Below are 10,331 nucleotides of genomic sequence, written 5' to 3'. Positions count from 1 at the left end.
GTGGGCCCTCTTCCAGTCCTCCGGCACCTCTCCAGAGCACCACGAATGTTCATAAAGCCGTGCCAGGGGACTTGCAATGACCCCAGCCAGTTCCTTTAGGACTCTAGGGTGAAGATCATCCGGGCCGGCTGACTTAAAAACGTCCAGCCCCTCCAGTAGTCAGTGTGGTAGAGATGATATCTTTTATTAGACCAACTAGATAGTTGCAAAAAAAATAGATAGATACTTGAACAGGGAGAGACCTGATTCTGTAGTACTTTGTAATTTGAGCCACGTCCTAGTTCTGGGACTGTTTTGTATCCAGTGGCAGATGAGCACAAATTAGAGCTTCCTTGACACTGCTCTGATTTGTACTGGAACCTGAACCACCCCAAGTCCAGTCACAGTATCAGGTCATAAAGATTGCATGCAGTTTCCTTCCAGCTTCCTGATAGCATGACTCTACTGCAATCACATGGCCAGCATTTTCCGAACCCAACATTACCCCTGCCACCTCCCCTAACTTCAAAGAGGATGTTACAGAAGCCTGGTTCTGTCAGGGTGTGCCTATCACCGCACCAACCAGAAGCAGGTTTCTAAGACAGTGAGGGGCAGCCAAAAAAAATACAATGTAGTGTCAGACTGCATGAACTTTTTTTTTTAATTTAATTTGTATCCGCGGCCAAATTAACCAAAACTTATTCCAAATCCAAGTGTCCAGAACCATAAGTAGCCCTACTACCAGCAAACATCCTCCACCCGCACTGGGGCTTCAGATGTTTCCAAAACCTTTGGCGGGCATCCTACTTGCAGGCCCAAGCCCAGAGGCTTGGGGTTCAGATGCCCCCGAGTTTTGCTTGCCCTCAGATCAAGCAAGGGAGGAGACTCCCATTTCCATAAAGTGGGCTTTAAGCTGCTGCACCTCAGCGGGTACTGAACCACTCCAGAAGAGCAGTTCTCCCGGGCTGCGGTTCAGGAAAACTGCCTTCTTGGACACAGATACATGGTATTTCTCTGCCAGGTTAAGAAGTCACTACACTTGTCCTGAGCCTTCAAGAGGCATGAACTTTTCTGTAAATCCTGTTACATGTAGTGGTGGAGCAATGAACAGCCATTCCCTCTGCCTGTATTGCTTTCTCCTGAAAGGTTCCTGTAAAAATCTGGTCAGAGACCTGAAAGCAAAGGGTGGGTGGGACAGTGCTGCAGTAGAAAGGATGATACCTTGCCTGCGGAGCATGGAGAGGTGGCTCTCCTATAGTGATTAATCACTCCCTGAATTGTGCATCTTTGAGTTTCCTTCTTTCTTTTGTGTTTTCTGGAAAAGAGGTGAAGTATTTGAGTTGGAGCTATGTAGATCTCCTCTGTGCATATTCTATGTCCCTGTGATTTCTTCAAACACCAGCATTTGAAAAGCCAGTAAGCAGACTGGAGCATTCCCAAGACAGTGAGGAGGGTATGAGAGAACTACTGGTCTGTCAATTCATAAGTTATTTATTAGGTGAGAATCCTCAGGATGTTCTTAGAATAAAACTGTGGTATATGCTATTCATATTTAAAAAGCACACCTTTCTTAAGCTGCTATTTATTCTTCTCTTTGACCTTTCTGACAACCTACTAAATATTACATTTCCCTGTAAGAGTGACCACTAGTTTGAAGGAAGCTCAATTCTGATTGTATTTTTCTTATAAATCAATGTGCAGTTACATTTTATGGCAGCTAAGTTGGTGTAGTAATAATTCTTTCACTTATTATCTTAGTTCAACAGCAGCAGTCTGGTGGTTATGGGACTGCTGCTACGGTTACATTAAGTACTGCAGAGGAATCTAGCAGCATTGTAGGAAAGGTATGGTAACTATCCAGCTGGTAATCCCAGATTCTGAATCAACGTGTTTAATATTAGTAAGACTATAGTGCTGACAGTGAGAAATTGTGCTACACTTAAAAGAGTTTTCTGGTGGAACCAGTCCTCAAATACTTCAGTGGGAATTTGGCTTGAAAGGAGACTCCAGGAATGGGCCTAAAATTAAAGTTCTGGTATAGTTCTGCCTTACCTTTAGCTTTCATACACAGAACCAGCCCTGCAGTTTGTGTGGGCAGCTGTGCTCCAGGTATGTTTGTACTGTTTCCCCCCTCAGTGATAAGCCAAAGGAGGCTTGACTTATCTGAAATTTGGCACAAGTCCCTTCTCAACAGACACTTGATTCAGGCTGTCCTAACCACCCTTAAGCCTGCTATCCCTGCACGCTATGGATGTTATGCACCCTGGAGCCTGCTGAGCCCCAGATACCACTTAAACCCCAAATAAGTGATGTTTTGCGTTTCACATGATGCACAGGGTAAAGGTGGGGGATCTGCACAGCATTCTGCAAGCAGCACTGGCTGACAGGGGGCCTCCTACCAAATGCAGTTGTGTTGTGCCTCAGCAATCCCTGAATCTCTGCAAACTTGCTGAAGGACATAAGAGGCAGTGGAGGAGGCTGCTTGCATTTTTCCACCTCATTATGCTCATCAAAGGCCCACGCACAGCCTGATGGCTCTAAATATGGCTACACTGAACCAACAAATTATCTGATGTAAGCTGCCATAGTCCTATCAAACTCAACGGACTAGATCCTCATGTGGTATAAATCACGGTCACACTGCTGATCAAAGCAATCCTACATCAATTTTCATCAGTGGTGAATCTGGCTCACTGAAATTACAAACCACAGAAAACTGCACTATAGAAAATAATGGCTCCTTTGGAGCCATTACTGCCTGCTGAGCACCCTCCAGCTACAGGAAATCTCACATTAAAATTATCATTAAGACTTTGGGACTTAATGGTTGTGTAGGTGTAATATTTCTTTTTCTTTGTATTTAAAACTGGAATACAATAAATCCTGCATATAATTTTGTAGAAAGCTAAACTTCACTGTACAGTGAAGTGGAAGGAAAGCCCTGAACTGTACCAATGCTCTGCAATAAATACATAGCAGTTCCTGTGACAGGTAGCCTCTACACCGTTTGCTAATAAAAATGTCTTCATTTAAATAGCTGTCATTATTCCAGACCTGTGACATTAGATTTTTTTTTTTCATCTAGAAACAAGCAAAAGAACATCTGAAAAACCTATCATTACCTTTTCAATGTATAAAAGAGAAAGTTTCCAATTGTTTTGGTAGTGTTAGAGTAATGTTTTAGCTGTGATGATCCAGTTGAGGTCACTTGAGGGAGAATGCCTAACATTCAAAATCTTGTTTGACTTATACCAACCATGCAGTTGGTCCAGTAAAAGATATCATCCAAAAGTACCCTTGTTTCCACTTGTCTTGAAATTGGTCCACTTAAAAATACCAAAAAGCAACCAAATGTGCTCTAAACTGCAAAGTTTGCAAGATTTCAGTTTGATAGAAATGTTTAAATGAGTGGCCATGAAGCAAACACGAGAGTAGGAATCGCAAAAAACAAACCTTAGCTGTAGAGAGAAAACATCGCATACATAGAGGGCCAGATCCTAAAGCCCTTACTCAGGCCCCAGTCTTGCAGTCAGCTCCATGCAGATGAACCCCCTAATATTTATGTGGGACCAGAAGGACCTCAACATCATCTCTGTAGGCATAAGGGGCCACTTACCAAGATCCATTCACTGGATTAAGGTCTTAGCTCTTACTCAGGAAAAACTAACTCCAATTTCTAAATCTTAGATATTGGGAATTGATCTTGCTTCCACTGAAGTCAAAGAAAAACACCCACTGACTTAAGTAGAAATAGAATCAGGCCCAAGGCCTATACTTGTAGGTAGGTAAAATGAGAGGGTTATAGAACTGTAATAGCCTTATTAACATCAATGCTGATATTCAAGTCCTATAGGTATAATGTATATTTATAAATACCAAGATGACAGATTCTATAGGGTCCTTTGAAATTCTAAGCACATATTTTTGTAAGGGCTCAAAGAATGGTTGTTGGATTGATTTCTGTTTAATCTTGTGACTGCATATTCACTTTCTAGAGAGGGTTGTCTCCAGCAGACCTCAGAGGCTCCGAATGATCTGTGACAGGTAAACTACCTATAACAGTAGCGTCAAAGCGGCCTGTGGGTTTGTTTTTATACTCAACCATTTAACTTTAAATGAGCTCTTCTGGCAAATCTAGAATGAGTAAGAGACACTTCTGTAGTAATAAGCAACAATAAGTTAAGCAGCGGATTCTGAAAGACTTCAGTGGGTTTACTGTTCTCAGACAAGCAACAATTCAACATTATGCATGACTGTTTGAAAGGTACAATTTGATTTATGAATCATGCTTTCCAGGCCCTCTTGCACAGACCCAGTGCAGATTGTACTACCAACTTTGCACTTTCCCAGCTTTGTGCATAGAAATAAAGGTAGAAATATTGCTAGAAAAAAATAGCTAAACTATACAGAGATACTTGTCTATATGAGGCCAAAAAAGATTGCAGGATTAGCAAGGACTGGAAAATTCATATTCTTCTATGATCAGTACCAACTGGGGATGGACTTGATTTAAGAGCTCATCCTAAAGATGACACTTCAGACAGTGCATGTACAACTTTTCTCAATCATCCACAACAGTGCTGCAGAATCAAATTTAAAGTAGCCTCTGCATCCCCAACCACATACATATCAATGACAGATATAATCTGGAAAACTGATTTTGACTAAGTGCCCTATTTTAGCCCGCTGGGGCCTGGTCTCTAAATTTAAGAAGTGCTCCCTGAGACTGAGGGGGTTGGGAATTGGGATATGATTCCTCGGGGGGCAGCTAGCCAGTTAGTCAGACAGACATACAGTCTGCAGGAGTTGCTTACTGCTCCAGAATAAAACCGGTTGCTTAATTCTTCCCATTCACTTATGCCTGTGTTTATTGAACCCAGTGATCACTACAGTCAGTACAGTACAGAACAATGCCAGAGAAAACTACAACCTAGGATCAAAGCCCCACTGTGTCAAGATGAAAAGACTATTTTGGCCTCAAAGACCTTAAGCTAATGCAGGTTTAGGATGAGTCCAGTACCTCACTATTGCATTCGGCCTCACTCTGAGTGATAACACGCTGTCCTTTAGAGCTGGCTTTCTCAGCAACTGCACTGAATTTCTTAAATGAGATACTAATGTCTTTAGCACCATGCTAGGTTTGGAGACACAAATAGTTTTAATAAATGTTGTCAGGAACTTCCAGAAATATATATATATATTACTCTCTAATTTCTCAATCTTAGATAACACACTCCCATTTAAAAATAATTCCCACTCTCATCCACAGCAGGGAAATGAATGTATTCCTAGTAATCACCTGGGATGGAACAGCTTCCTGCTCACTGGCCACAGCTGGTTGTTTAAAGGACTAAAGCTGGAAAAGCTCTTTAAAGCCAGTACCAATGGACTGGTCCCATGCTGTGGTAGCAGAGTTCTGTATTGTGTACTGGTCCAGGATTGACTTGGTTTCTGCCTTCCTTGGTTAACTGCAGAGGCAGAATATTCATCTCTTGAGAAGTGAAGGAGTGCTTCAGACAGCTCAACTATGGCCCTGCTTAGCAAGTTATGGAATCAAATGGGAATTCTGTGTGGAGCTAGTAGCCATTGTGGAGCCTGGAAGATGGGGGTACTAGAAAGCCCAGTGACATGGCAAAGAGCCTTAAGGAAGAGGTTGCTAAGCAGGGTAAAGGGGATCTTCCAGGCTCCACCAATATCATGACCTCTGAAAGCAAGCCCCTGTGCAGACTTGTTCTAAGTGTTGGCACTATAAGGTAGCACCCAGTTTTTGATTCCTAGTCCCTGTATCTTCCTCCCCAGGCCAGTGGGGGGCTTGTATAATTTGGCTGATGGGAGAACTGAGTATTTTTCTATCATAGTCACTAAGACCTAAATTTTTACAAAATCAAATTTTTACAGAAACAAAAACATTTTTACAAAAACAAAACCATCCAGAGCATCAGGTGCTCTGTGCAGTTACAGTAGACAGTAAGCCAAGAAGGCTAATGGCACACTAGGCTGCATTAGTAGGGGCATTGCTAGTGGATTGAGGGAAGTGATTATTCCACTCTATTCAGCACTGGTAAGACCACATCTGGAGTACTGTGTCCAGTTTTGGGCCCCCCACTACGGAAAGGATGGGGACAAAATGGAGAGAGTCTAGTGGGGGGGAAATGAGAATGGTTAGGGGGTTGGGGCACATGACTTATGATGAAGAGAGGCTGAGGGAACTGGGCTTATTTAGTCTGGAAAAGAGAAGACTGACAGGGGTTTAATAGTAGCCTTCAACCACCTGAAGGGGGGTTCCAGAGAAGATGGAGCTAAACTCTTCTCAGTGGTGGCAGATGACAGAACAAGGAGCAAGGTTCTTAAGTTGCAGCAAGGGAAGTTTAGGTTAGATATCAGGAAAATCTTTTGTGTGAGGAGGGTAGTAAAGTACTAGAACAGGTTACCCAGAAAGGTTGTGGAATCTCCATCCTTGGAGGTTTTTAAGACCTGGCTAGACAAAGCCTTGGCTGGGATGAGATAGTTGGGGGTGGTCCTACTTTGATCATGGGGTTGGACTAGATCAGTGGTTTTCAGTCTGTGGTCTGTGAACCCCCGAGGGCCTGCAGATTATGTCTAAGGACTCCACAAAAGACGACTACAGTCAATCAAAAGTATATGAATACCCACACTTAAAATTCAAAGGGGTTCATCCATACCTCCATATGAAATTTCCAAAGGGGTCCACACCTCCATTTGAAATTTTTTAGGGGTCAGCAAATGAAAAAAGGTTGAAAACCACTGGATTGGATGACCTCCAGAGGTCCTCCCAACCTTCAGTTTTTGATTCTATAAGCATCAGAAGACTGGAAAAGGGTAGGAACAGGAGCATGCCAGCACTGAGCTGTTGTTTGGAGGGGAAGCAGCAGCTGGGGTGGTCAGTAGGAGCACAACAGGCTCTCTGATGGGCCACTTGATGCTGAAACATGATCAAAACAAAGTAAAAGCTGTAAAACTAAAGCACTGTTTTTATTTGATTGCTTGCTTGTTTGTTTTCTCTCTTTCACTTCCTAGTCCCCAGCTGCATTCTTCTCCAGGAGACACCACTTGGCATTGGCATTTGCTGGTCATTTGAAAAAAAACAAAAGAAAACAAAACATTCATTTTGGGAAAGATTCATACTGGTGAATCCCCAACATGATTACAGCCTAACTACACTGCTAAACCGGGGTCAGGAGACAGACAGGGCATTTCCATTGATCTCTCAATTCTGAACACAAATCTGTAGTGGCCATTGGCAAGTTACACAGGGATATTTTCATATTGTCATGGCTCAGAACATAGGCACTGACTCCATGGGTGCTCCAGGGCTCAAGCACCCACTGAAAAAAATTAGCGGGTGCTCAGCCCATGGATCCATGCTTGCAGACATTAAAAGAAAAAGAAAAAAAACACACTTAACCGGAAGAAGCAGCACATTACTTCAACCTGGCTCTGCAGCATCTGTATAGATCGGGCACTTCAGCAGAGCCTTTTGGTGATTTTAGCTAAAGCTAAGGCTAAAGTTAAAGCTGATTCAATCAAGCTATTAGATAAAAGTACCAAAAAAGCCCTACTAAAGCACTCTATCTTTACAGATGCTGTAGAGCAAGGTTGAAGTAACATGCTGCCTCTTCTGTGCGTGTGCGGGGCTTGGCACAGGAACACACCAAGTTAAAAGTAAAGCACTGGAGGGGGGGTTGGGGGGGAGGGCGGGGTATGTCTGCAAGCACCCACCAGCAAAAAATAAAGTTGGCACCTATGGCTCAGAGTATGACCATAAAAATAACTTATGAAATTTTAGCTATGATACATGTAAACATACACCCTTGCCTACTGCTAGTATCTATTTTTATTCCAAGCTCCTTCTTCAAAAAGTAACAATTTTTCTTCAAAAGAAAGTATGAGGGATCGAAAAGTCTTACTGGAGAATGGTCTGAACCAACATCCTGGAGGCACACACTTTCAAACTTCACTGAAGTTCCCAATGGGGAGCCATACAGGACCTGTATCCCCATCACAAGTTTAACCAAATCTCCCAGATATAATACCTCCTGGCCTTGACAAAACTTGAGCCTAGATCTGGTTCCTGCTTTAAGTCCTAGGTCCCATTCTGGTGCTATTTTGTTTTTTCTTGCTTTTCTAGACTGGACAGGGTGCCAGGAGCTGAAGACCTGGCATCAAGAATGCTGAAAACATTTCCTAGAGAGCGGGTCTCTGCACAAGATGCGCTTGTCCATAACTTTTTCAGCCCTCTGCCTGCTCAGCTGCATCAGCTTCCAGATGGTATGTTAACCCCTGCTCCTATCTCAGCAGGAAGAGGGATGCTTCATTTGTAGTTTGTCAAAGCAGTGCCATAATTACAGCAGGGCAAAAGAAGCAACTGCCCTGAATGCCAACTTGGGGTTAGGGGGTGGGGGGAGGTTGTGCAAAAAAATCACAATCATGATTGTGATTGAACCAGTGACATAGCTGCAACAGGAAGTCACTGCTACCTGTGCCCCAGGCACCCAGTCACATTGCTACACTGCTGGTCAACAACTTTAAAAACCCATAAGCTGCAATGTAGCTGAGTTGCTGCTTGAGCAACTTTTAGCCTTTTTTTTCCTCTGTCAACATGGCATCAATGCTAGAAAGGAACTCGGAAGAGACCTCAGTATTAGTGGTTTATTTAGAAAGCTGTGATTATAAATGCCTCAGTATAAGGCCACCCCTTCCTGATTCTGTACCTATAGATGCCTGAAGCTCCTTCCTAAAACCATATTTTATGCTTGATTCAGGTGACAGTTTGCTCCAATATCCTGAATTCCCAGCTGCTTCATGTGATGTGTTAGCCCCACTCCCCAAAATGCACCTTCTGCTCCCTTTTGATGTTCTGAGAAACCAGCTGTCCCTTATACCCTGTATCCTAGATCTCCCTTGAAATTACCTGCCTTTTCTTCTCCTGCCTTCTGTTGCTCACTCATGAACATATTCACAAACATCTATCAGGCACATGCCCCTGCCACCCAACAGACGGAGAACCTACTGAGTTACAAACCTTCTTCCTAAACTGGAAAATCTCTTTCCCATCCTGCATAATATGCCTATCAGACTGGCCATTTCTCAGAGTCTCTTGGGCACTCATTTTTCTCTTTAGATATAAGTAATTAAGAGGGAACCTACTTGGAGCAAGTTGTCAAGTTATTTGAAAACTTCATTTATGGCTTTTCTAACATACCCCAAGCAGAGGAGCTGCCAGCTAGAATCTCTCCCAAACTGCCACCCTTAGCAAGGTGTTGTATGTGTGCAAGTGAGTGCAAGATCTGCATTCCTTTTCTGTTCACCCAGCCACAGAGCACAAATCTACTTTGACACTTTTAGAAAAATGAAAAGATGGAATCTCACAGGAGCCTGCCTGTGCTGGGGGAGGGGGGAGGGGAGCGCTCACAGCAGGAGGGAAGTTGACTTTTCTTTATACATATAGGGTTTTTTCCATGCAGAGTTTAAATTATGTCTGATAAAAGGAGTTTCGTGGATGTTTCAGTTCTTTCAAACCCTCCTGGCTTCCTCCCAATTAAATGAGGTTTGTCAAAGCCACAGGGCTCTGCTGCTGCCGGAGAGGCGGACAAGCACTTCCTGCAGTGACATCTCAAATCCCCAAGGGAGGAGATGAAAGTGCCAGTGCCAAGAGACAGGGAAAGAGAAAGTGTGGAAAAAATAGGTACAGAGACAGACAGAATGAGAGAAAGGGAGAGAGAGAAGAAATAGAAGGAATGACACAACAGATTGGCACAATGTGTCAATTTCTAGAACAAGGTTTATTATCTAGGGTGTATTGCCATGTAGGATACGATTTCCTTTAACCTGGGTTTATATACCACCCCATATTTATCATCCCTGATACTTCATCCAAACAGCAGTGAGAGGTACCTAGGTGAACAGGAAACTACATGGCGTTATCATAGCAACCAGTGCGTTGGGAACAAAATCAAAGTCTATTGGGCTGAAACAAGTATAATATGATTATGCAAGATCATATTCATGAGTGACTCATTACGACTATAAAAATTAGGCAATGCTGAATAATTCCCAATGCATCCATCCCCGTTGCCATAATCCTATACAAAGCATTTGTTCCCTGTGTCATGTTGGAATCGCATCATTTTCAAATTTAATTGCATCATTTTAGAATCCTGGGTGCTAAGATAACAGTGCAGATTTTAAATATATTTTGTTCCTACTTTGTTCTGGAGTATGCTGGCTATTACTTTCAATGTTCTGAACAAGAAAGTTCAGTCAGGGGGGCAGGAAACAAGCTGGAGGTAGAAAGTAAAAAGGAGCTTAAATTTCCAAAGGTGTGGGGAAGG

At 42.9% G+C, this 10,331-nt stretch overlaps 1 protein-coding gene across 1 annotated transcript in view; it reads left to right on the top strand.

Annotated features, from left to right (window-relative positions):
* CDK15 (cyclin dependent kinase 15) overlaps positions 1–10,331 on the top strand; it is a 98,484-nt gene that overhangs the window by 81,409 nt on the left and 6,744 nt on the right. The window contains exons 11-12 of the mRNA XM_019523512.1: positions 3,975–4,023; positions 8,129–8,268. Of these exons, the coding sequence (XP_019379057.1) occupies positions 3,975–4,023; positions 8,129–8,268 (189 nt within the window). The remainder of the gene's footprint in view (positions 1–3,974; positions 4,024–8,128; positions 8,269–10,331) is intronic.

Source organism: Gavialis gangeticus, unplaced genomic scaffold (genome assembly GCF_001723915.1).
Source record: "Gavialis gangeticus isolate Ggan-Ray unplaced genomic scaffold, GavGan_comp1, whole genome shotgun sequence".
Classification (NCBI taxonomy): domain Eukaryota; kingdom Metazoa; phylum Chordata; order Crocodylia; family Gavialidae; genus Gavialis; species Gavialis gangeticus.
This window is presented reverse-complemented; position numbering and strand designations above follow the sequence as displayed.